This window comes from Suncus etruscus, chromosome 3 (genome assembly GCF_024139225.1).
Source record: "Suncus etruscus isolate mSunEtr1 chromosome 3, mSunEtr1.pri.cur, whole genome shotgun sequence".
Taxonomy (NCBI): Eukaryota; Metazoa; Chordata; class Mammalia; order Eulipotyphla; family Soricidae; genus Suncus; species Suncus etruscus.
In genome coordinates this window covers 66,390,668-66,416,624 of record NC_064850.1, presented here as the reverse complement: position 1 = coordinate 66,416,624, position 25,957 = coordinate 66,390,668, and the positions used below count along the sequence as shown (strand labels likewise).

Genomic DNA, 25,957 nt, shown 5'->3' with positions numbered 1-25,957 from the left:
TCCATGCTATCTCTCCGGCCCCAAAGCTTCATTCTTAACTGAGGATTTAGTATGTATAGAGGAGGAAGGAGTGAGGCTAAGGGGGGGGGGGGAGAAACGAGATGGAGTGGACAGAAAAAAGTATGGAGTTGAGGGTAGATCACTTTTTTAAAAACAAACTTGGTGGGGCCGGAGAGATAGCATGTAGGTAAGGCATTTGCCTTTCATGCAGAAGGTTGTTGGTTTGAATCCCAGCACCCCATATGGTCCCCTGAGCCTGCCAGGAGCGATTTCTGAGCATAGAGCCAGGAGTAACCTCTGAGCACTGCCAGGTGTGACCCAAAAACCAAAAACCAAAAAAAAAAAAATAAAAATAAAAATAAAAAAATAAAAAAACAAAAAAAACAAACAAACAAACTTGGAGCCAGAGAGATAGCATAGCAGGTAAGACACTTGCCTCCTATGAGGCTGACCTCGGTTTGATCCCAGCACCTCCTCCTCCTGTCCCCTTGGCCTGCCAAGGGTGATCCCTGAGTGCAGAGGCTGGAGTAAGCCTTGAGTAATCTGGGCGTGGCCCAGAAACAAAAATAAATAAACAAACAAAAAAAACAACAATAAAACAAAGGAAACGGGACGTTTTAAAGGAAAGTGACAACTAGAACAATAATAAGGCAGAAAGTCTGGCAACCCTGACTTCCTTCTTCTCCCCCAGTAGGTGAGGGAGAGGCAGGTGTTCAAGGGCAGAGAGCGTGTGTGTGTGTGTGTGTGTGTGTGTGTGTGTGTGTGTGTGTGTGTGTGTGTGTGTGTGTGTGTGTGTGTGTGTGTGTGTGTGTGTGTGAGTTCCAATCTCTTTCCCATAGAAAAAGAAAAAGGAGAACAGAATTTGTTGGGGGGATGATGGGGGTTTTATTATGGGAATGAAACAGAAAACAGCCCCCGCCCAGAAGCAAAGAGGAACCAAATTCGGACTAGTGACAAAGTGTTCTGTGACGACGTGTTCAGTGATAAAGGGCGCGCGGTTCTAACCGTACCTGGTGGGAAAGGGGGTTGGGGGGAGAGTCAGAAAAGGGAACCGTTCCCGAATGTCGGGTCTCGGCGAAGACTCTCGGAGGCGGTGGGCTTTCAGAAAGGGCTTTGAAGAAAGGGGGCGGAGAAGAGAGGTCCAGGCCACTCCGAACTCGATGCCAGAGCCCAGGATTCGGGGCCCCTCCCCGTCTGCCCTTTTCTCCTCGGGCCTCCCCCGACCTGCCAGCCGACTCGGGTTCCCAGCACTGACGTCAGCGGCCGATGACCTCAGCGCGGTGGAGGAGGCCGAAGCGCAGGCGGAGGCGGAGGCGGAGGCGGGGCGGCGGCGTGAAACTTACAAGGCCACTCCCCCAGACAAGGCCACTCCCTCATCCGCCAGCGGCGACCAATGGGAGGAGCCGCCCGCTCGCCGGCCCGCCCAGCGCAGTATAAAAGCTGCGTCCCGGCCAAAGTCTCGGCAGATCCGACCGGTGGTGCGAAGACTTAAGACCGAGAATCCCACTCCATCGTCCCGCCCCAGCCCTCCCACGGCTCCCCGCCGCCGCCGCCGCCGCTCCCAAGACCACGACATGAGCCAGACCCGCTGGGCCGGGAAGAGGACGGATATGGTCCCCGAGATCGCTGCTGCCGTGGGTTTTCTTTCCAGCCTCTTGAGGACGCGGGGCTGTGTGAGTGAGCAAAGGCTCAAAGTGTTCAGCGGGGCTCTCCAGGAGGCACTCACAGGTGAGCACACACGCCCAAGGTCGAGGCGGCCCCTCTCCAGCAGTCCCCCGGACGCAGGGCGCATCTCCCTGGCCTGGGCGGGTTGTGATGTGTTAGTTGGGGAGCACCCCATCCGTGATCCCCACTTCCCTTCGCCCCAAAGGAGCCTTGATTGAGTCCTGTCTCCACGGGTCCCGAGACTCACCTAGGGAGTCTCACGGCTAAGCCTGGCGGGGATCCGGGATCTAGGATCTGGGATCTGGAGTCGGTTGGGAGAGAAACTTGAGCTTTATCCAACACCCACGGGGGCCTGTGCCTGGCGGTCCCAGCCGGCTGGAAGTTGGAATCCGGCTCCCCATTTGTGTTCTCCTTCGCCCCTTCCCCATCTACCACTTCTCAGAGCACAGAAAGGACCCAGAAGCTAGTCACTGGGCTCTGGAGTGTTGTTTGTTGGCGTGGGTGAGGGGGTGCAGGGGAGCTTGGTGGAAATAAACAACCACTGAGAGGGGCGCTGCCAGCTCTTTGAGCCGGTGAGCTGGTACTCTTTACCCCCGGCACACACCCCTAACCAGACCCGCTCTGAGCTTGGCCACAAAAATTCTGCCTACCCTACCCAGCTGGCAGATGGTCATCAAAATAACGGAGCCGGGATGTGGCTCACATAAATAGTCTAACACTTGCTTTTCCTTGTGTGAGGCCCTGGGTTCAATCCCCTGCACAACCGGTTGTAAACACAAGGACCTAAACAAAGCCCCTAGACAAGCCCTTTTCACTTCCCTCCCACCACAGCAGATGACTGCTGAAGGTGGCAAAGAAACACACCCCCTCCCTCAGGGGAGGAATGAAAGCTTGACAAAGTGGCCTCGGTTCCCTCGGGAACCTGCCTGGACATGCCACTCTTATAACACACTCCTTCAATGGAGAACAGAGCTGAACCCAGGCCACCAGGAAGTACTGGGATATGGGACCCACCCACTGCACAGATTTTGTCCTGGAAGGGACTGGGATCTTTCCATATCTTCCAGTTTCCCCTGCCCCAGAGGCAGGAGGATTTGAGAAGGGTTCCTTGATTACTCCCTTAATGGGTTCTCTCCTCCTTGCCCCCACCCCTTTTTTCATCCATGTCCCCCACCAGAGTAGCTGCTCTCAGCTGACCATGTCCCGCTGGTCCTGTTTCCACAGAGCACTACAAGCACCACTGGTTCCCCGAGAAGCCATCCAAGGGCTCTGGCTATCGGTGTATCCGCATCAACCACAAGATGGACCCCATCATCAGCAAGGTGGCCAGCCAGATTGGACTCAGCCAGCCCCAGCTGCACCAGCTGCTGCCCAGCGAGCTTACCCTGTGGGTGGACCCCTATGAAGTCTCCTACCGCATCGGAGAGGATGGGTCCATCTGTGTCCTGTATGAGGAGTCCCCAGTGACTGCCTCCTATGGGCTCCTCACCTGCAAAAACCAAATGCTGCTGGGCCGGAGCAGTCCCCCCAAGAACTATGTGATGGCCGTCTCCAGTTAGACCCTTCACTCGCCAACAGGCCTCTGCATACCTCAACCTGGGGACTGTATTTTAAATGAAGAGCTATTTATATATATATTATTTTTTTTTAAGAAAAGGGGAGGAAAACATAAAAACCAAAAGATTTTTATTTTAAGAAAAAAAAATTCCTTAAAGGGAGCTGCTCGAAGTAGCCTCCCCAGGTGCCTTTGGAGAGAAATTGTGGGCTTGAGTCTGGATGCTAGTGTTGGCTTATGGGAAGGGCTGGTGGTTTGGGGGTGCGCCTGGCCAATGTGGGAGAAGCTGAGCCTGTATCCCAGGGAGATTTTAGGGGAGTTGGCAAGGTTAGCAACTGTGAAGGAGTGGTCAGGCCCTGGAGGGAGAGGAAGGGTCTGTCTGTTCTGGCCTCTTTCCCGATCAGGGCTCTGCTCACAGCCCCCTCACTCAGGGCATTCAAGCCCAGGCTTACACCGTCACCAGCTGCCTCATCTTTTTTTTTCTGGTGAGATCCTGGGCCGAGCTGGGGCTGGTGAGCCTCTCCTTATTCCCTCAGTCCTAAAGCAGTTTTTCTGGAAATCAGGGCTTGTTTGGAATTCTGTCCTCAAGGGCCCTAGAGGCAGCTTCCCAGCCTGGAATCTCAAGTGTGTCTGGACTCGGGGAGGTGGAGCTGAGCCTGGTGGGTGAGGAGGGTGAAGGAGGTTCTCCAAAACCACCCTTTGCTTTGCTGCATGCTGCTCTGCTGTACATCTTTGTGGAGAAGAACTGGAAGGTGATTTGCAACAGAATTTTGGGACCCAAAGAATATCCACCGGGGAAGTGTTAATCATTTTTGGCCAAAATTTCTTTTGAAGCCACATGAAAGTCCTGATGCCATTGGGCTTCTATACTGCCTTCTCTTTAAAAGCACAACACTCCCCTAACTCTGTGTTTCCTCTGTGGAGATTCAGAGTAGCTAGACCCAGGACCAGAATTTTCAATCACTGTGCAATATGGTCTGGGGTCCCAGCAGGCTCTGGACTACCTGGGATTCCCTTGGGTTGGGCTGTCTTCCTCTCTCAACTATGGCTGGCTGGTCAGCTCTTTGGCTATGTGGGAGAACACACCAAGTCTGAAAGACTACTTGGTAACTCCTGTAGCCAAACCTTGGGCATTGTCTCTCCCAGGTGCTCAGCATCTGTGGGCAAGGTTACTGTCCCTTTAGTACAATCCAAATTTGTCTATTAGACTTGTGCAATATTTGCTGTTGTGTGTTGGAAAAAGGGGGGAAAAAGGCAAAACTCCACTGGGAAAAAAAATCTTCCATTTCTCAGTGGTATAGGTGATGGGTCCCGAGAAGACATTGAGCATCCTGAACCACCTTAAGGGCTTTGCTAGAGCATCTGGTCAACCTGTGTACCCTGCTAGTGAGAAAACCTTCCTCAGCACTTCTTCCTGGGGTCTCTCCCTGCCTTTCCTCACTACTCAATTCTGACTCAAAGGTGCTATTTACCAAACTCCCTACCCATTCCCACCAATTCCACCTCCCTTCCAACTCTCCAGATTCCAGGCTGCCTTCCCTGATTTGTCTCCGTTGCTTTAACTTTAATATTGCACCTACAGATCCGACTTCAATTTTGAGCCTGTGGGTTACAACCAAGCTGTGAATCGCTGCAGTTGTGTCATAGCATTTGCAAACAGGTTCCTGGCGCTTTTTTTTAGCCTCATGTTTTCCTTGATTTGTCTCTCCTGTTGACTTTAAAAACAAAACACACCTAGAGCTGGACTGTTGAGCAGGCCTGTCTCTCTTATTAAGTGATAATAGTAGTACATTTGTAAGCTATTCTGACTGAAAAGACAAAAGGTTACTAATTGTATGATAGTGTTTTATAAGGAAGATGCACAGCTTTATGGACAGATGTGTAATTTTTTTTTTGGTACTTTAATAAAAATGTAGCAGATGCAGTTGTGTGGTGTCGAGAAGGCCCCATTTCACAGCGTGCTTTTCGGCCCAGGTCCGCTGCTTTTCTCAGCAGTCTTCAATAGTACACAGAAGTCTTGTGCATGTGACTGAAAAAAGAATCCTAGTGTTCCAGGTCATATCCTAGCCTTCTCTCTTCGTTGATTCACAGCCAAGGTTCCCGGAAATGCCCAGTGACACAGGATTTCCAGTCAGAACAGCCCAGAGTCCAGCCCAGCAAGGCCTCAGTGCCTGTGGCCTGTACTTACCGGCCTTGGCAGTCACCTCATTCACACGTTCGTTCTGTAAGCATGTGTGTTATGTGGGGGAGTAGAAACAATAGGAAAACTGGTCCAGACAAACACAGCCTGGCTCTCCTACTGGGGTGGTGGAAAGCACATGCTCCTTCCTGGGTGGGGCAGAGCATTGAAATTCCAGTTAGGGGATCTCCGCACCTCCAGGACTGCTGTCTTAGCCCAGAAATGAACCTGGAACAGACCAGTGGCACCAGCTAGCTAAAGAGCAGTAACTTGGCACAGCAGAAGCTGAAGGCCAAAGGTCCAATGATAGTCTAGAATACTTGGGCCACTGGCTTTTGGGAGACTATGAAGTTTGATGTGTAAAAGTTTCTACCAAGGTACTTTTGAACTGAGTTAGTTTTGTCTTCTTTGCAGCAGGTGCTGAATTTCAAGTTTAAACATGACTTGTTAACAGTCTCTTTTCTTAGCCTCCCCCTAAAGCCCACTTAATGTCACACACTTCTGAGGCTCATTCACAAACAGTTGTAGACCTAGGTGGGATGGATTTTGCATGGTGTGGCACTAGGAGAGGGAAGTAGGGACTCAGGAACCAGGGAGGGAAGAAGGCACGGAATTGTCTTTGGACCTGCCTGAGTGATTCCTGAGCACAGAACCAGGAATACCCCTGAGTACCACCAGGTGTGGTGTCACCTCCCAAAAAAAAATCCCAAAATTATATATTTAAATAATTTATCAATGTTTAGAGCCATAATATGGACATAATTTGAAAGTAGAAACAAAATACTCATTTACAGGACCAGAGAGATGGCATAGAGGTAGGGTGTTTGTCTTGCATGCAAAAGGATGGTGGTTCAAGTCTCTGCATTCCATATGATCACCAGAGTCTGCCAGGAGTGATTTCTGAGTGTAGAGCCAGGAGGAACCCCTGAGCGCTGCCATGTGTGACTCAAAAACAAAACAAAGTACTCATTTACTGCCCGAGCAATAGCACAGTAAGGGTGTTTGCCTTGCAGGCTGCTAACACAAGACGGACACTGGTTCAAATCTTGGCATCCCATATGGTCTCCCTAGCCTGCCGGGGATGTAATTTCTGAGCACAAAGCCAAGAGTAACCCTGAGCACCACTGGGTGTGGCCCCCTGCAAAAATACTCATTTACTAAGTTGACAACTTTTTTCCTCCCCCCTCCCTCACCCCAAGTTGACAATTTTTTAAATTTGTTTTTGGGTCACACCTGGCAATGCTCAGGAGTTACTCCTGGCTCTGAACTCAGAAATCATTCCTGATGGTGCTCAGGAGACCATAAAAGGTGTCATTTTGAACTGGGGTTGGCAGTATGCAAGGCAAGAGGCTTACCCTCTGTACTATTGCTTCAACCTCTACCAACTTGTCAATCTTTAGAGCCGGAGTGATAGCACAGCAGTAGGGTGTTTGCCTTGCACGTAGCCAACCTGGGGCCAACCTGGGTTAGATCCCCGACAACCCATATGGTCCCCCGAACCTGCCAGGAGCAACTTCTGAGCACAGAGCCAGGAGCCTGAGTGCCGCTGGGTGTGGCTCAAAGACCAAAACAAACAAACAAACAAAAAAAAAACCTTGTCACTCTACTTATTTTACCCATCCCAATTCAACTACCCATCTTCAGAGATCTAAATTGACAGACTTAATTTCTTTATTTCTCTTTTTTTTTTGGTTTTAATTTTATTTGGTGGGGGGGGGGGCTTATGCATACCTGATGGTCCTCAGGATTTACTCCTGGCTTTGAGCTCAGTGGGTCAATCCTGACAAGCTCAGGTAACCAGAGGGAGTACTAGGTATCAAACCTGGGCAGCCACATGAAGGCACACATCCTACCTATTGACCCTCAGACTTAATTTCTTAAAAATAGTTATTGGGGGCTGGAGCTATAGCACAAGGGGTAAGGCATTTGCCATGCATGAGGCCAACTTGGTTTTGAACCTCAGTGACCCATTTCCCAAGCTACTGGGAGTAATTTTTTTGTTTGTTTTGGGGCCACACCTGGTGGTTCTCAGGGGCTACTCCTGGCTCTGCGCTCAGAATCGCTCCTGGCAGGCTCATGGGAACATTTTGGATGCCAGGAATAGAACCCAGGTCTGTCCTGGGTCAAGGCCTCGTGCAAGGCAAACACCCTACTTCTGTGCTATCTTTCTGGCCCACGGGAGTCATTTCTGAGGGCAGATCCAGGAGTAACCCGAGAGCCATCAGGTGTGGCCCAAAAATAAAAAAATAAAGTTATTGTTCTGCTATGTGCACAAGTGATCGAGAACACTCAGTGTTGATAATAAAACCTTCTAATGATAAGTACAGTTTAAATTATGCTGACCCAAAATGGACCTGGGCTCAGTCCCCCAAGCCAGGAGCAATTTCTGAGCACATAGCCAGGAGTAACCCCTGAGCGTCACCAAGTGTGGCCCAAAAACCAAAAACCAAAAAAAAAAAAAAAAAAACAACCAACAAAAATTAATTATGCTAATTGTATCTCAGGACTCAAAACTAGAGTTAATTTTGAAATTAAGAAAGGGATGGGGAGGGCGGAGAAATATCATGGAGATAAAGTGTTTGCCTTGCATGCAGAAGGTTGATGGTTTGAATCCTGGCATACCATATGGTCCCCTGCACCAGCTAGGAGCGACTTCTGAGCATAGAGCCAGGAGTAACCCCTGAGCAAAAAAAAGAAAAGAAAAGAAAGGGTATAGGGGCCAGAGAGATAGCATGGAAGTAAGGCATTTGCCTTGCATGCTGAAGAATAGTGGTTCGAATCCCGGCATCTCATATGGTCCCCTGAGCCTGCCAGGAGCGACTTCTGAGTGTAGAGCCAGGAGTAACCTCTAAGTGCTGCCGGGTGTGACCCAAAAACCAAAATAAATAAATAAATAAATAAATAAATAAATAAATAAAAAATAACAAAACAAAAAAAGAAAAACGGTATAAAATTATATGAGCAGAATAAAAAGTTATTGAAAATAAAAACAAGCACAAAATTGATTATGAGAACCCTCTTGGATCAAAGAAGGGCTCCCATTCTGATCTGTCACTGCTAACAGCATCAGTGCTCATTACAAGGACCCACCATTGCCTGTGTGGACAGGGGAAGTGTAGCTTTGCCCATCCTGGTGGCACATCTCATTTGGGGCAAAGTCAGTGTTGACTTGTGTCCCAGTGGACTTCACTTGCAAAGATTTGCTTTGTTGGAGAGAAAGCCTGTGAAGTGAGGATGGTGTCTGGAGGCTTATAGGACACTGGTTCCCATCTCTGAGGCTTTGGCCAGGGAAACCACAGGGCAGCCATTTGTCCAGGTGTGCTCTTAGCTCCCCATAGGCTAATATCCATAGGCTAATATATGATTGGACTCCAGAATTTGAGTTTCTGCTGCTGACTGTACCTCTGACACATTTCAGTAGGGATGAAAGACTGTGGTGTGCAGCTGAGGCTTTAAGCTGAGCAGGAGCAGCTTGAGAATTGTACTTGGTGCTTTTCTGTGTTTGGGCACCAGATGCTGATTGGTCCCTGCTGTTCCCAGCTGCCCTACTTGGTAAACAGTGCCAGCCTGGGAGACCTGTGCCTGGTCAGCTGTTTCTGCATGATAATGCACCTCCCCAGGGAGCTGGACAAGGCCCTGGGAGCTGCAGATTACCAGCCCATCCTGGCTCCTGATAAGGCTGGTAGGGTGGGGGCGTTGTTGAAGGTGCCACAATCCCAGGAGGAAGAACCATTGCAAACCTGCCAGTGACTTGCAGTGGCCTTGGGAAAGAAAGACTGAGGGCAGCTCAGCCTAGAAGGGACACCAGGACCAACGCCATTTCTGGGTGGGGAGGGAGAGTCTCTGGGTGGTGGGTCTGGCTGGGTACATGCTAACAAGCTGTGTGAGTTTGGACAAGCCCATCAATTTTCCTGTGTCAGAAATTAGGGGGTTGGATTAAATGACCTCCGTTTCTTTGTTTAGCATTTGATTCTAAGTCATCCCCATTATCTGGCAATCAAGGAGGGCAAATTAGCACAATTATTGTCATTATTTGCAATTAGTTGAACTGAAAGGTCATTTGAACAGGGAAGTTAAGTGCTAGTCTTCCCTCCCTTGGGTCAGAGTCCTGCCCCCAAAGGATAACGTGGACAGACCTATCGAGGCTATAGCACAGGGCACAGAGGAGGGTTCTGTGCCCATCAACTGGGCCAGCTGCCTTTTTCGATACCTACAGTGATTTACATAAGCCAAGAGGCCTCTATTTACCCATTTGTGGATTGGGTTCAAAATAGAACTTGTCTCTGGGCTGGAGAGAGTACAAGGAGTCAACCTTGCATGCAGCAAACCTGACTTTGAGCTTATATATTTTGTTTGTTATTTTGGGCAAAACCCAGTGATGTTCAGGATTTACTTCTGGCTCTGTGCTCAAGAATTACTCCTGGCAGGTCTTGGAGAAACCATATGTGTTGCCAGTGATGAAATTTGAGCCAGCCGTGTACAAAGCAAGGGCCCTTCCTGCTGCACAATTGCTCCCACCTCACTGTATGATCACTGGCACCCCATCCCAGGAGTGATCCCTGAATTCAGAGCTAGGAACAAACCTGAGCATTACTAGTTGTGAATCCCAAACCACACAAAATGAATAGAGGCTGTCTTAAAAATGATATGAGGATTGGGGCCAGAGAGATAGCATGGAGGTAGGGCATTTGCCTTGCGTGCAGAAGGACAGTGGTTCCAATCCCAGCATCCCATATGATTCCCTGAGCCTGCCAGGAGTGATTTCTGAGTGTCGAGCCTGGAGTAACCCCTGAGCACTGCTGGGTGTGACCCAAAACAAACAAACAAACAAACAAAAAATGATTTGAGGATTTTATGAGGTCTGAAACCTCCTTACCATGCAGCTTTGCATTTTTAAGTCTAGCTGGTTCCCTAATGTCATTTTGCTTAAAATTGCCCTTTCCAAAACCTATTGATAATTTTTTTGGGGGGGGCCACACCCAGCAGTGCTCAGGGGTTACTCCTGGCTGTCTGCTCAGAAATAGCTCCTGGCAGGCACGGGGGACCATATGGGACACTGGGATTCGAACCAACCACCTTTGGTCCTGAATCGGCTACTTGCAAGGCAAACGCTGCTGTGCTATCTCTCTGGGCCCTATTGATCATCTTAAATGAAACATTATTCCACTCAATAAATAAAAAAATATATTTTTCTATGTGTGGGGGAGGGGAATGTTGAGAATGACACCCAAGACCCCAGATTCAGTTTCCCACTGAGCTATATACCTCAACCCCCCAAACTATATGAGGCTGATAACTGGAAGAAAACAATCATTAAAAGGATTGTTTCCACCAATGCCACTAACGACTATAGTTAAATCACAAGCCAGGGGTGGTTTCTCCTCTTGGATTGAGTGTCAGTTCTTTGTGTAGAAATCTCTCAGCCCCAAGTCTTCTAGTGTTGTGCAGCCCATAGCAGACACTCTCCAAGAACCAGCTGAATGAATGATTGTTGACCGAATGAGCTCATGGTGACCTTTGTCATCCTTGTTGAAGCACGGGGTGTCTGTGCCAGACATCTGATCCTGTTGGCCATGGCAGCTTTGCCTGTTGGCTCCATGGCTGCAGATTAATACCACTCTGGGCTACGTGCTCCTTTACACACACAAAGGGGTGGGGTGAGGGATTTTCCAGTAAGCACTTTGCTCAGCCTCCTTTTGCCCACCTGTGGCATGGTACCCACATGCTTTTCCAGAACAGAGAGAGGAGGCAAAACTCAGAGTGGCAAGAGTGGTAAGTCCTGGAGCCTTCTGGCTTTCTGCCCAGTACCTCCTCCTTACAGTGCCTGAGTCCAATCTAAGAGGCCCCCAGACCCAGAGCAAGGATCTTACTACCCCAGGGATACAGCTAATTCTGCCTTACTTCCCTCTTTAAGAAGAACTGGGTTCCCTGTGCCTCACTGCTCTCAGCTTTGTCTGCAGCTGAGAACCTGGTCCCACCATTCTCTACCCCCTCCCATAAACAAGAGCAGGCCTTGATTTAACCCTTATCCAGTAAACCTGTCAGGCTGCCCAAAGCACATCAGATAAGAGGCTATCAGAACCTGAGAGCTGGAGTGACTCTATTTACAACAGGAGGGAGGGGCCACTTCAGGTTTGGGGGGCACCAACTGGGGTGGGGCAGACTGCCAGGTGTGAGGGACTCACCAAGGCTGCTGAGACTTGTCTGTGAAGCTCTTTGACTTTTTTCTGTGACACTTTTCTGAAGCCACTTATATCAGATAATGTGGGTTTAGTAAGAGAAACCTGTACTGTGAAATTCTATTATGTTTTGTTTTGTTTTGGTTTTTGGGTCACACCTGGCAGCGCTTAGGGGTAATGCCTGCCTCTACGCTCAGAAATTGCCCCTGGCAGGTACGGGGGACCTTATGGGATGCTGGGATTCGAACCACTTCTGCTTGGAAGGCAGATGCCTTACCTCCAAGCTATCTCTCCAGTCCCTTATTTTCTTTTCTTTTCTTTTTTTTTTTTTTTTTGGGTCATAAACACTGATGTTCAGGGCTTTTCCTGACTCTGCTCAGAGATTTCTCCTGATGGGGTTCCTGGGATATGGAGTATCAGAATATCAGTAGATGGAGTACTAGAAATCAAATTCTGCTTGGCTGTATGCAAGGCAAGCTCCCTTCCCACTCTACTGTTGCCCTGGCTGCCTCCTCCTCCTCCTCTTCCTCCTCCTCCTCCTCCTCTCCCTCCTCTTCCTCCTCTTCTTCCTCCTCCTTCTTCTTTTCTCCTCCTCCTCCTCCTCCTCCTCCTCCTCCTCCTCCTCCTCCTCCTCCTCCTCTTCTTCTTCTTCTTCTTCTTCTTCTTCTTCTTCTTCTTCTTCTTCTTCTTCTTCTTCTTCTTCTTCTTCTTCTTCTTCTTCTTCTTCTTCTTCTTCTTCTTCTTTCTTTCTGGTTTTTGGGTCACACCCAGCGGTGCTCAGGGGTTACTCCTGGCTGTCTGCTCAGAAATAGCTCCTGGCAGGCACGGGGGACCATATGGGACACCGGGATTCGAACCAACCACCTTTGGTCCTAGATTGGCTGCTTGCAAGGCAAATGCCACTGTGCTATCTCTCCGGGCCCTTATTTTTCTTCTTAATGCCTGTCTGCAGAGAGCCCAGTTTGTGGTCTATGATGAACCTCAAAGCACCTAGGAGTTGGGGTAGGGATGTATACCCCCTGTTTTCTCCCCCACCCCCATCAAAATACAGTGAGTCCTGCACAGCAGCATTAGGCTATGGCCAGGATCTCTGGGAAGAATCATCTATTATGTTTCAGTAGAACTGGCCACATAGGCTCTCAGCTTCCCCTCTGGGATTAGACCCAAGTGTCCATCCTCTGAGTATATCTGTGGTCTGGGACTGTGCCTCTGGGTCTTTGTTCAAGAATTGTTCTACCCCTTAAGCCCATCCAGCTGGTTCTGCCTAACTCTTGTCACAAGATTCAGGCCACCTCCTGGGGCATGAGTGCTCAAGTTAGTTCTTTTCACATTTCTGTGTAGGATAAGAGGAGATAGACAGCAGAGAGGGTGCTTACCTAGCATGCAGATGACCTGGGTTTAATCCCTGGCAGAGATCTCTGGAGCCCCACCAGGATTGATCTCTGAGCACAGAGCCAGGAGTAAGCCCTGAACACCACTGGGTGTGGCCCCAAAACAAAAGAAAAAAATCTTTCCACTGTTCTAAGCCACAAATTTACAGCTAAAATGTAAGCAAAGGAAGTTGCCTGCTACGAGGGTTGCTTGGTAGGTGTCAGTGAATGCTGACCAAAAGGATGAATATTTAAGTGACCTGGAGAGAGAGGCTAACAGATGGAAGAGATTTAAATCAGGCACGAAGAGAAATCAAGGGTTTTCAGTCCTGGGGAGGGGTGGGGAAGAAAAAAAAAAAAAAAGAGTTTTCACTCCTGAATGGATCAGCTCAAAATAGCCATCTGCGATAACATCTTAGCTCCTGGCGCTCCTGCACTCTCCTGGACACTGAGCTGTAAAGGTCTCTGAGAAAAGCTGGACTCACTTTAAACTTCCCTATGGGAACCTTAGTTATCTATTAACATCCCAAGTGGGTTTACCCTGGAGATAAGGCCCTGAGAGAGGGCTGCACTCCTGACTGGAGAGAACTCTGATTGAAGGTAGCAGGAGAGAGGTCAGAAACTGCTCACTAAGGATGGGGTTATAGTATCTCAAGGAGGGTACTTGCCTTGCACAGCTGACTTGGGTTGATTCCTCAGCATCCTATATGGGTGCCTTGAGTCTTGCCAGGAGTAATCTCAGAGCATCACTGCATGTGGCCCCCAAATAAAAGCAAAATAATAAAAGAAATCCTCCACTTTGCAAGCCAGATGCAAGGAGCTGTGAATAACAGGGTTTAGGAATTGGGAAAGTGGGTATCTTGCTGCTGGCAGAATAAAGCTCAGTAATAGATGTCTTTGACATCTCATATTAGTCCCTCCGTAGCTGAGGCCTGTTTTTGCATCTGTGAGATGAATCACCTCTTACCAATCTGCTTCCATTTGGGAGAGAACAGCAACATGTTGTTGCTCCTGCCATTACTTTCGAGATACAATAGCCTCCCACCTACCCCATTACCAGTACTGGTTAGTGGCTTCAACATGGCCTTTGTTGCCATGCCAAGACCTTCCTGCAGCTTTGCTTTGCAGTTCTGAACTCCTGCAATGGAAGATCAGCCTCTCTGATGCATCTGACCCCCAGGATCTTGTGGGTGTAGTATCTTGTTTGGGTCAAGAGCCTTGCTAGCTCTCTCTTGCTCACCTTTGTAGCAGGGTCTATATTAGTTAGTTCTCATTCAATTTTCTTTTTTTTTTTTTTTTTTTTTTTTTGGTGTTTTGGGTCACACCCGGCGGTGCTCAGGGGTTACTCCTGGCTGTCTGCTCAGAAATAGCTCCTGGCAGGCTCAGGGGACCATATGGGACACCGGGATTCGAACCAACCACCTTTGGTCCTGGATCGGCTGCTTGCAAGGCAAACACCGCTGTGCTATCTCTCCGGGCCCTCTCATTCAATTTTCAATGCTCCAAACTACTTTTAGGTTGTGCGTGCGTTCGTGCGTGTGTGTGTGTGTGTGTGTGTGTGTGTGTGTGTGTGTGTGTGTGTGTTTTACTTTTCCCCTTTTTTTTTTTTTTTTTGGTTTTTGGGCCACACCCGGCGGTGCTCAGGGGTTACTCCTGGCTGTCTGCTCAGAAATAGCTCCTGGCAGGCACGGGGACCATATGGGACACCGGGATTCGAACCAACCACCTTTTGGTCCTGGATCGGCTGCTTGCAAGGCAAACGCCGCTGTGCTATCTCTCCGGGCCCTACTTTTCCCCTTTTGAAGCTTTATTTAAACACCATAATACACAAAGTTGTTCATAACACAGTCATTTGGGGCCGGAGAGATAGCATGAAGGTAAGGCGTTTGCCTTTCATGCAGGAGGTCATCAGTTCGAATCCCAGCATCCCATATGGTTCCCCATGCCTGCCAGGAGCAATTTTTGAGCATGGAGCCAGGAATAACCCCTGAGCACTGCCAGATGTGACCCAAGAACCACACACACACACACACACAAATAATAACACAGTCATTTCAGGTGTTCAGTCTTCCGACATCATTCCCATCAGCAGTGTGACCTTCCCTCCAAGTTAGCCACTCACACCCTCAGCCTATCTCTAGCAGCACAAAATAATTTGTTTTATCTCCCATAGTGGTGTTACTGAATTATTGTCTGAGGATTTGCTGAGCTATTAGGTGCTAGTTGAGACTTCTGTGCTATTGTTTTCAATCATTGAACTTGGTGGACTTCTACACAACTTTCCCATCTAGTTTTGTATTCCTCCTCTTGGGACTGTCATCACTTTGACCTTTGGTATTCCCACAATGTATCACCAGAATGATTAAGCCCCTTGGTGATTTGGGGTTTGGTCAGGTGGTGGTTTCTCTTTTAGTATTTATGGGGGTTATCCCTTACTAGTGCTAGAGGCCACCAGGACTTGACGTGTGGTGTCAAGAACCAAATCATAAGGCCTGTATATGCCAAGTACAAGCTTCAACTCTTTAAGCTATGTCTCCAACTCCCAAACTACTTTATTTTTGTTTGTGGGGAGCTATATTTGGCATTGCTCAGGGGTCCTAGCGCTGCTTGCAATCAAACCAAGTGTTGCTCATATATAGCATGTGTGTCAGTTCTCTGAGCCAGTTCTCCAAATAACTTTTTATTTAAAAACAACAACAACAACATTTTTACTGAGGTGTCACAATTGACAATAGGACTCACTGTTTGAATCTAGGTTTACCTGTGGCGTCCCTCCCCACCGTGTCAGTGTCTCCACCACTGTCAAGGCTCTTTTTACATCTACCATACACTTACTCCCAGATTATTTTCAAAGTATTTGGACAGAAGCAGAGATAGTGACAAAGGGTAAGACAGTTGTCTTGCATGTGGCCAACCCCACTTTGTTCATGGCACCAGATACGGTCCCCTCGAGCACTGCCAGAGAGCATTCCTGAGCACAGAGCCAGGAGTAGATCCTGAGCACTGTGGGGGTACCTGTCCTCCTCACCCCCCAGCATCAAAAAGAAAATTTAGACACCCTGGCTTATACTGTGTTCTGAACACCCACTACTGCTGGGCATTACCTAGTGCCAGACCTGCAGCATCTCTGGCCAGCTGCACAGAACATTTAGATGGCTTCACCTGGCTGTGCCAGTGAAGAAAGCAGAGCAGCAGTAATTAGGTGGAGTTAGAGGGAAGAGGGCAGGTTCAAAGCTGGGTATTTGCTGCTGCCTTTTCCTTCTCTGCTTCTCTCAGAATGCTGCTTTGGATAATCCAGAGTCCTCTTAAGAACCTTAGGGCTTTCAGAAATTATCCATTGCAGGAGTGATAGCACAGCAGTACGGTGTTTGCCTTGCGTGTTGCCAACCTGGGATGGGCCCAGGTTCGATCCCCAGCATCCCATATGGTCCCCTGAGCCTGCCAAGAACACATCCTCCAAGTGCCACCGGGTGTGGCCCCAAAACAAAAACAAACAAACAAAACAAAGCAAAAAGAAATTATCCATAAGCAGGGCCAGGGAGCCCTGGATTCCCTACCCTGCACATTGCAGGCCCCACGTACTATTTGGAAATGGTTTTAACTGTCCAGGCTAAAATGTCTGTCTCCCCCAAAACTGTTATGATTTCAAACTGCTCACTGTTTCATTGTGCATATCTCTCTCTCCCCCATCTCTCCTGACATTTGTCTGCACGAAAATGGGTAGCTGTGCACTCAGGGATCATTCCTAGTGTGGCTTGAGGGACTCTCTATGTGGTGCCAGGAATGGAACCCATGTGTGGCAGGTGTCCTGCCTGCTGTGCCACAGAGTCTAAGTCAAGACATCATCATGCTTAGTCTGATCAAAGTGCCCCACTAGGGAGCCGGTCTAACCCTAACTAAGCCCCACTGTATGGTCTGGGGCCTCACACCTGCCAGCCTGTTCTGGGCTGGGTGCAGAGTGAGGGGTGTCCTTTGATCCTTAGGAAGAGGTTTGTCCCATCCCAATCTACAGACAGAGCTGGAAGAAGCTAGGAGGCAGAGATGGTGCAGATCTAAGGCCCTTTGGAAATACCCGGACTGGCTTGGGAACACGATTTCCCAAAACAAAGGCTGCACCGCCTCAGAATTGGCTCTGTTGTCTGGATCAGGGGTCAGGCAGCCTAGAAAGAGGGAAAGAGCCGAAGTAGGAGGGAGTCTCTGGGGAGTCTATGCTTTGTCCTGCCCCCGGAGAGTGTCCCGTCGGGGGAGGGCCCGGGAGCCTTTAACTCAGCTGTTGGTTCTCAGCAGCTGGCCCTCAGGCCCCGCAATTACGTGCCCCTCCCAGCTCCTCACCCCACCCCCAAAACCCTTTCTTCTCCGGGCTCAGCGTCCTCGGCCAGCTGCCTGCTCCAGGTGTTTCCTTTTCACTAGCTTGCAGGGCGGAGCACTGGCTCTGTTTTGCCTTCCTGTTGGCCAATGGCTGCGGGTGTGGGCCTGCCGCCCTTGTATCTGGGGAGAAGGGACCGCAGGCGGCAGCTGCCCAGACACCTGCCTCTCTGAGGGGTGTAAACAGTCATGCCTAGGGTGGGGCAGGCGCCCAGGCTTGAGCTGGCAGGGTTGCTGTTCACTTGGACCAGAAAGGGGGGGGGGTTCTCCTCATCCCCCCAAATGTCCATTAGATCCCCCTTGGGTAAGGGGGTATGGGCAGGGTCATGCCCAGGCCCTCAATCTCTTGCTCTGGGCAGTCTAGTCCCAGAGGGTCACTGTCTAGCCTAAAGTGTACTGGGATCCCTTCTCAGGGCCAAGGCCACGGGTGACAAAAGCCTCTGGGAAAAGCCCCTCTCTCACCTATGACCTGAGACACTCCACTGCCTTCCCTACCCTCCAGTCCTGAGGCCATTCTGTCCAGTAAGGCAGCAGTACTATCTATGTGGGGATCAGGCTTTCTCCATCATTGAGGAAAAGGCTCATCCAAACTCTATCAAAGTCCTCTTGGATTTAGGATTCTGGAGATCCTGTTTCCATGCAAGCTTGTCTCTCTGGTGCTTGGCACATAATAGGTTCTCAATTTTGTAACTGGGGATGATTCCTCATCAAAGCTTTTTTTCCTCGAGTTGCATCAGACTAATGGAATAACACAATAATAAAGCTCAGAGATGAATGCTGGCCAGGAACATTCTTTTGTTAACTCTTTAAGCTAACTTATTGGGTTCATCAGGTGAGGTCACTGGACTCAGAGAAAGGGAAGCAGGTTTCTGTGGGCATAATGCTCCTGATTCTCTCTGAGCCAGAGCTTAGTCCAGAAGGGCCGAACAGATCGAGGAAATCAAGTGTAACTGGATCCAAGCTTTCAGAAGTTTTTCTTGTCACTCTTAGTCTTAGGTCTGTTGGCTTTTAGGAATTTTTTTCACTAAGTCATAGTCCAACTTGAAGAAGTCAAAAAAAGATAAGCCTGGAATTCTGACCTTTTAGGCTTCTCATGTCTGTACTCAGAATCACCTAGCCTGTGAAACCAGTGCATGAGTCCTAGTTGTAAGTGATTTCATAAAAACCATCAGGGATCTAGAAAGAAGCCACTGCTTCCTCACTCATGTGTATCTGGTGGTGGTGGTGGTGGTGGTGGTGTGTGTTTGTGTGTATGTGTGTATGGTGGAAGGGGGGAGGGGGAGAAGAGAGAGAGAGAGAGAAAGAAAGAGAGAGAGAGAGAAAGAGAGAGAGAGAGAGAGAGAGAGAGAGAGAGCTTTGATTTCTTTTTGTTTATATGGCAGACTTCAACCTGAATAGCAGGCCCCAGAGGTCACCTATAATGTTGCTCAGTATCCACCATTGTACCTTCGTCTAAGGCAGCAGTGCAGTCAGGGGAGCAGTAGGAAGTATGTTTTGGATTCTGGAGCAGCTCCCTCTGATTCTGGCTCCGACTATGGCCATGGCTCTAGGATCTCAGTCTCTTGCCCTTTGCCTCTTTTCAGTTGGAGAAATACTGATCCAATATAGACCCACCCGCCAGATGGATTGCTTCACCCTCAGCTACTGGTTTCCCAGCGCGGCTGCAAAACACAGGGCCTCCTTGTCTCCACTATGACCCACTTCCTTTCTCACCGACCTGCTCAGGGTGGAGGCGCAGGTCTCAGTGGCCTCACTTGTTTTCACAAAATGAAAATAATCTCTCAGTCAGAGTCATTGCTTGACCAATAGGCTTTTCCCATGGCACCACCCAGGTGGAAAAATAAGGTGGGGGAAACACTAACTGTGAATGCTATAGCCCTAGAATGAGATTCAGAGCTGCCTGGGAAGGTGAGCTCTGGTGGAGAGAATGGGTTAGGAAGGCTGTTACTTGACTGCGATGGGAGAAAGGGATCAGTGGTGGCTGAAGAACCCAGGGCTGTCCATGGGGCTGGGCCAAGGCCAGCTGCAGATGGTATCCTGTTTTTTAGTCCTTTTTCTGGCCATCAGTTCTCTGAGGTCCTGGAGTAAGGGGAGGCACAGAGGTGAGGCATTTGGGGTTTTCTTTTCTTCTTTTTGGGACATTGCCAGTCCAAAGAAGGTGACAGGATAATTCTAGGTACACAAATAAAAGACACTGAGGATGTGGAATTAAATGCAAACTCTGGGGCTCACCAGAATCCTCAGGTATGCCCAAATAAATGCCCCAGGTTGCTCTACAAATGGAAGTGATCAGAGATGGGTGAGGTGATCTTGAACAAGGATTGGGAAAGATGTTTTGAGAAATGATTTCATTACCTGTGCCACAGAAGATACCCAAAGCAATTCTGAGCATAGATAGGTGTGTGTGTGTGTGTGTGTGTGTGTGTGTGTATGTGTGTGTGTGTGTGTGTGACAGAAGAGCAGGTCAGAGGCCAGCTGGGGAGTGGGCGTCCTGTGTTTGCAGGAAGAGCAACAGGTGAATGGGTTATTTATTTATTTATTTATTTATTTATTTTGTGGTTTTTGGGTCACACTGGCAGCGCTCAGAAATCGCTCCTGGCAGACTCGGAGGACTATATGGGATGCCGGGATCCGAACCACCATCCTTCTGCATGCAAGGCAAATGCCCTACCTTCATGTTATCTCTCCAGCCCCGGGTAATTTTATTTAGTTATTGTAGTTTGGGGTTACTCCTAGCCCTGCACTCAGAAATTGCTCCTGGCAGGTTTGGGGGACCATATGGGATGCTGGGAATCGAGCCCGGGTTGGCCTCATGCAAGGCAAATGTCCTACAACTATGCTATGGCTCTGGCCCCAAAGTGGGTGGGTTAGCAGCTCATGTGCTGTGCCATGCACTGACTGAAGACATAGAAGGTTCCCATTTATTTTGAATTTATTGCATTTTCTTAGTACCTCAACCTCAACCCCATGCCCCATCAGACTGGACTGATGTTAAAAGGCAAAAGAAGAAACAGAGACTGACATTCAGGAGGCAGGAGGCAGGGCCAGGGGATAGGAAGGGCATTGAAAACCCTTAGATTGCTATGCCCACCTCACCCCCCACCCCATTGCATGGGTGGGTGATGAAACTGAAAACATGGCTCCAAATTTGCACCCCTCTGCTGTTGGAAAATATGAGAGGACCTGGAGACTGACCTTGGGCCTTCTACAATAAGGCATGTGCTTCAGTTCCCTGGCCCTCAAATGTTATTATTTAACGACAGAGAGCCCTGATCCCACCGTTCTCCATCTGTCCCTAAGGTCTTGGATTTTCCATTTTAACCTGATTTCTGAGGAGGCAAAACAATATACCCAGCAAGGGATTTTTGCCTCATGAAAGCTTTAACGCCTCCGACTTCAAGCCCGGGCAGCGAAGCATTGTCTCCCCAAATGGAAGTGTCCCTTCCCAGGGGCCCTGGGCTCTGCTTTGCGCTGGCCAGAAGCAGAGGAGGAGCATGGGGCAGCATCTCCCCAAAGAAGGACAGATGGGCAGGCCGGCCCCAGTGCCCCAGCTTTGAACAACCTTTTTGTTTCCCAGCCAAACAGCCCACGTCAGTCCCCTCTCACCTCCCGCTCTCTGGCACCCCTTCTGTCTTGGGACTGGCTACAGGAGCCAAGGGGCGCTGTGAGGCTGGGGGCCCTGCCCCTTTATGACGGGTGGGGGATGAAAGGAAACTCCAACTGGTGTGGGGCAACTGTTCCCATCTGTCTGCTGGTGAGCAGGGCAAGAGATCCCATTCGCTCTTGCTCTTGGCTCTCCATGCACTGCTGGGCCCAGACCTTTTGTTTGTCTGGCTAGGGAGGGGTGGAAGCTACTGGGGGCTGTTGGAGGCTGGGGGTGGGAGTTGACGCACAGTGGGGAGAAACTTCTTTGTGTCTGGACCAACTTTCAGGCCCTCTTTGGATGATTTGCATGAGGAGCTGCAAAGCCCCAAACCATTCAAGTGATTGACATCTTGAGGCCCCTCTCCCCTTTCACACCCCCCTCTGCCCCAGTTCCCCCTTGGGTGGAATGACTCCTCAGGGTCAGGGCGAGTGGCCCTGGCTCCCTGGCCCTAGGAAGAGTCACTTTGGCCCCAACTTCCCAGTGGTCTCACATCTCTCTCTTTCTCCCTCCCAGAGCAGCCTGAAAGAGACATTCAAAGCCGGCTTCCTCCCCACCCCCTTCAGCCCCTGACAGCTCTGGTCTTTTTGTTTGGTTTCTGCAGACCAGCCCTGACAGGCAGAGGCTCCCACCCTCCCCAAAAGGCCCATTAGCCGCTAAGCAGCTGAGCAGGAAAAGAAAGGAGCTGAATAGAGGTGGTGGGGCTGGCAACCTTCCAGTCCAGCTCCTGGTCTTTGAATAACACCCAGGGGCGGGGGCTCTGTGCAGGGGAGGCTTGGGGCATTTAATTATTTAAAGGTCTCAATAAAAGGAGCGAAGTCCCAGGGGGAGGGAGAGGAGAGGCAGATGGTGTGCCCAGGAGCCAGGCCGGGTGGGTGAGGAGAGAGAGAGTGGAGCCAGAGGTCAGGGCTGGGAGGGTCAGAGAATGGGGACTGATCACCCAGCAAGTCCTGCTCAGACCTTTTCCCCATCATGTCGAGGCTGGGGACAGCCTGTCCTTCCTATACCAGCCTATACCCCAATTTCAAACAGAGTGCTCCCCTGAAGCAACATGGATTTTGCAAACACCTAAGAAGCAATGAACAACTTTGGGTTCACCCCTATCGCTCCTCTCTGGCACTTGCTGACACTGGTTCCCTTCCCTTGCCCTTTCCCCCTTGCATCCAAGCAGGGGGACATTCTCTGGGTACTCTTTTGTTGTGGTGGTAAAAGTCATAGGACATAAAATTCACTGCAGTATGGACTTCCATTTCGCATGGCCAGACCATATAGAGAGCTGTTGGATGTGATGAGGAGGCGTAATTGGAGGTTCTGCTCTTGTGTGTGGGGCGCACATGGCCTCTGAGAAGCCCCTCATTCCAGCGTTCTTGGACAGTGCTCTGGCAGCACAGCTCTTGAACAGGGCCAGTTGGGAGTCTCAGGGCGACTCCCACCTCCTGCAACACAAGCACCAGGTATCTTGCCACCCACTGCCTCTTCTGCCCTTGGCTCTGCTCCATGCTTGCTTTCTTCTCTTTCAGTAGGAAGAAACTCAGTATTGGTGGGAGGATTAATGAAAATAAGTGATGCAGGGGCGAGCGCCTGCCTGGCTCCTGCATGATTAAATGTGACCATTCTTGTTTGTTTGGTTGGTTTTTGGACCAAGCTCAGCGGTACTCAGGGCTGACTATATCTTGCTCTGTACTCAGAGATCACTCCTGGTGACCATATGGGACCATATAGGAAGTCAGGGATGGGACCTGGGTTGTCACATGCACAGCAAACACCCTATCTTCTGTACTAAGGCTCTGGCACTAAATACCACATGTTCTTACCATGAGCCCACCACTCCCACCCTTTCTGTCCTGGGAAACAGGTAGGTATCCAGCTGAGCTTTTTTCAGCTTTTCACTTGTAGTCAACATCCCAGCCTGGAGGAGGTGGGAGTCAAGCTGAAATCACAGGGGAGCCCTGGTTTTCACAGCTAGAAAGAACAACTCAAATGTTAGGGGGGTGGGATAAAATTCTCCATCCTGGGGGTCTGTCCACACCCAGCTCTCCTATTCCACAAAGTCATCTGACATGAGATGATCACTAGGGGTAGGGGGGGCGGGGTCCCCAACTGGACAACCCTGTTCAAGGCTCTTCATGTCTTGGTCTGAATTTTCCCAAATCGGTGAGGTGAGACTTGTTTCCTTCACTTTCCTGAGAGAGCAGTTTGACCTTAACAGGCCTGGGGAGGGGATCAGCTGCGACCTCCCCATTGTCTGAATTAAAAAGTACCCCCTCCCAGTATAGTACAGTGGTTAGGGGGCTTGCCTTGCACACCAAACCCTTTCGTTCTCTGGCATCCCATATGGTCCTTGAGCACCGACAGGAGTGATTCCAGGGTGCAGAGCCAAGAGTAATTGCTGAGTACCTCCAGGTGTCCCCCCCCAAAAAAAATCCCCTAAAACCAAGAAAATAAAAACGCAGAGCTCTCTCCACTGGTCTCCAGGGCTCAGATATATCTTGCAGAGTGGAGCACAGGGCAGTGGGAGAGTGGGCAGGCAGGTGATAGGCTCCATTCCTTTTGGATCTGGAACGAGCCATTCCTTTTGGATCTGGAACGAGGGGGGAGTCCTCGGACGCCACCCATGCCCCTCTGTCCCCACGGAGCAGCTGGCCAGAGCTTTGCCTCGCGACCAAACCCGCTGGCACTTCTGCTTTCTTCTCCCAGCAACTGCGGGCTCTGCCCTATAGGGGAAGCCGCACCTTAGCAACAAGCTGCTGATTGGCCAGGCGGGATCCGGGTAGACCAATCCGAACTCTTGCGGACGCCGGAGGTTGCCAGGACAGATAAGGAGAAAGGAGGGTGCTGTGGGTTTGGGAGGGTAGTTTGCTTTGGAGGTTGGCGGAGCGGGACCTAGCAGGAAAGTGGGGGTAGGGGTGGAGGTGGTTGGGTAGGCTGAGGGAGGGGCCGAAGCCAGTTGCTGTGCACAGAGCCCCTCCTGTCTGCCACCTGTTGCCGAGTTTCTGGGTCCGGAAAATGTCATCGTTTACCCATTTCTCAGGCCTCCCAGGCTGCTTGGCTGAGGCCAGCCAATTGCTCAGCCCGTCATTTCTGAGCACCTCTAGAAGTTTTGGGTTTTTGCACCTCTAACCCTCTCCAGCTCCTGTACCGATGTCTGTCTGAATTGGGGCATGCATTTCCCCTGGTGGGTGCCTGTACTGTGTGGCTCAACACTTCTGGACACATTGCTCACCGAGGATGCTTGTTGTAAGCTTAGAAAGAGGAAACATTAAAAAAAAAAAAAAAGAAAAAAAAAGAGGAAACATTTATTTTGGGGGCCACACCTGGTGGTGATCAGGACTTACTCCTTTGTTTTGTTTTGGTTTTTGGGTCACACCCGGCCAGTGCTCAGGGGTTACTCCTGGCTCTACGCTCAGAAATCGCTCCTGGCGGGCTCAGGGTACCATATGGGATTCCGGGATTTGAACCACCAACCTTCTGCATTAAAGGTAAACGCCTTACCTCCATGCTATCTCTTCGGCTCCCAAGAAAAAAATCTTTAAGGACAAGTGACCAGGGCTTGACTCCAGAACAACTAATCCTGGCCCTGCAACTTTCATGTTACTTAACTGCTCTGATCTTAGCATATTGCTATGAAAAAATATGAATGATAATAACACTTTCTTCTTAGCTTTAAGGTGACAAATGCTTGGCCCCAAAAGCAGATGATATTGTTGTGATAGGTATCATTGACAAAGGAAAGAAGCACATTATTTCCCCATGTTTAATCTGGGTCCTCCATTTTGATTTGGTTGCCATGAACCTTAAACAGTAGGGGCCAGAGCAGGCCTTGCACGCAGCTGTCCTAGGACAGACCGAGGTTCGATTCCCGGTGTCCCATATGGTCCTCCAAGCCAGGAGCAATTTCTGAGGGAATAGCCAGGAGTAACCCCTGAGCATCACAAAGTATGGCCCAAAAAGCAAGCAAGCAAACAAACACAACCTCCCAAACAAGACACAGAATAAACTTTAGCTGACTATTTTTTTTTTCTATTTTGTTGCACTGGGGATTGAACCCAGATCTTCCACATGCAAAGCATGAACTTTACCCCTGAGCCAAGTCTCCAGTCTCAGAATGACATTTAATATGCTCCAGTCGGAAAGCTCTCGAGGTAAGTGCTGCTTTTAGCTCGTGGATTTTATCAAGGGAGCAAACTCTTGGCAAGACAGGATTCTTCTTTTTCCTCAGGGACTTTGCTTCATAATCCTCCCTCTTAAAAATTTCAGAACAGCAGCATCTGAAGATTTTTTTTTAAAGCCCTATTTCTTTAGAATTTAACCTTTTGTCATGGATATGTGCTTCTCTGATCCTCCAGAGACCAGAATTAACACCAGAATGTGCTGGTATGTTCTCTCTAAGTGTCTTCCTGAGTCCCTGCTTGTCCCCAGAGACTCATCTCCTGCAGCCCTGGCTTCCCGTAGCAGCACATTCCCCAGCCCTGCAGGTGAGCTCAGGAGCTGGTGCCAGGGTGGGGGGTGTTACAGAGCCTGGAGGCCACCCAGCTCACCTGTTAGCTGTGGTGATGTCAGGAGTTGGCCTTTGCTTATGTTTTGTATCGTGAAGAACAAAAGCAGTGATGTGTCTGGGGCGCCTCACAGGTGCCAGATGGTGAGGACAAGGAAGTGGCTAGAGAACACAATACATTGGATGTACAGTGGGTCCCAGTGGTCAGCAACCTTTTTTTTTCTTCCAACTGAGCCAAATCTCGCCAAAACCACGATTGAAATTTATTTTGAAAGCCACACAGGGCGCGCATTGACAGAGGCTAGGAGCAGAGTCCTGACTCCTGGAGCAGCTGTGAGCCACAGGTTGCCGACCACTGGGCTAGACCAACGGGAAACCAGTAGGCCTGGGTTTCAGTCCATTGTGTTAGGGGCAAGTCTTGCAAACACAGTAGATGCCCCTAGTGGTCAGTAGGTTAATTACATCTATCTGCTTAGTACAGAGAAGCCTTCTGAGAAACAATCCTC

At 49.7% G+C, this 25,957-nt stretch overlaps 1 protein-coding gene across 1 annotated transcript; it reads left to right on the top strand.

Annotated features, from left to right (window-relative positions):
- Positions 1 to 1,487: 1,487 nt before the first annotated feature.
- On the top strand, positions 1,488 to 5,144 carry BTG2 (BTG anti-proliferation factor 2). Its single transcript, XM_049770687.1, has 2 exons — positions 1,488 to 1,728; positions 2,890 to 5,144. Exons 1-2 carry the CDS (start codon positions 1,575 to 1,577, stop codon positions 3,222 to 3,224), a joined length of 489 nt encoding a protein of 162 aa, XP_049626644.1. The 5' UTR covers positions 1,488 to 1,574; the 3' UTR covers positions 3,225 to 5,144.
- Positions 5,145 to 25,957: the final 20,813 nt, after the last annotated feature.

Coding starts and splice junctions, on each gene's coding strand:
- BTG2 (XM_049770687.1), top strand. CDS start 1,575: ATGAGCCAGACCCGCTGGGCCGGGAAGAGGACGGATATGGTCCCCGAG. Junction 1,729..2,889: donor TCTCCAGGAGGCACTCACAG/GTGAGCACACAC, acceptor CTGTTTCCACAG/AGCACTACAAGCACCACTGG.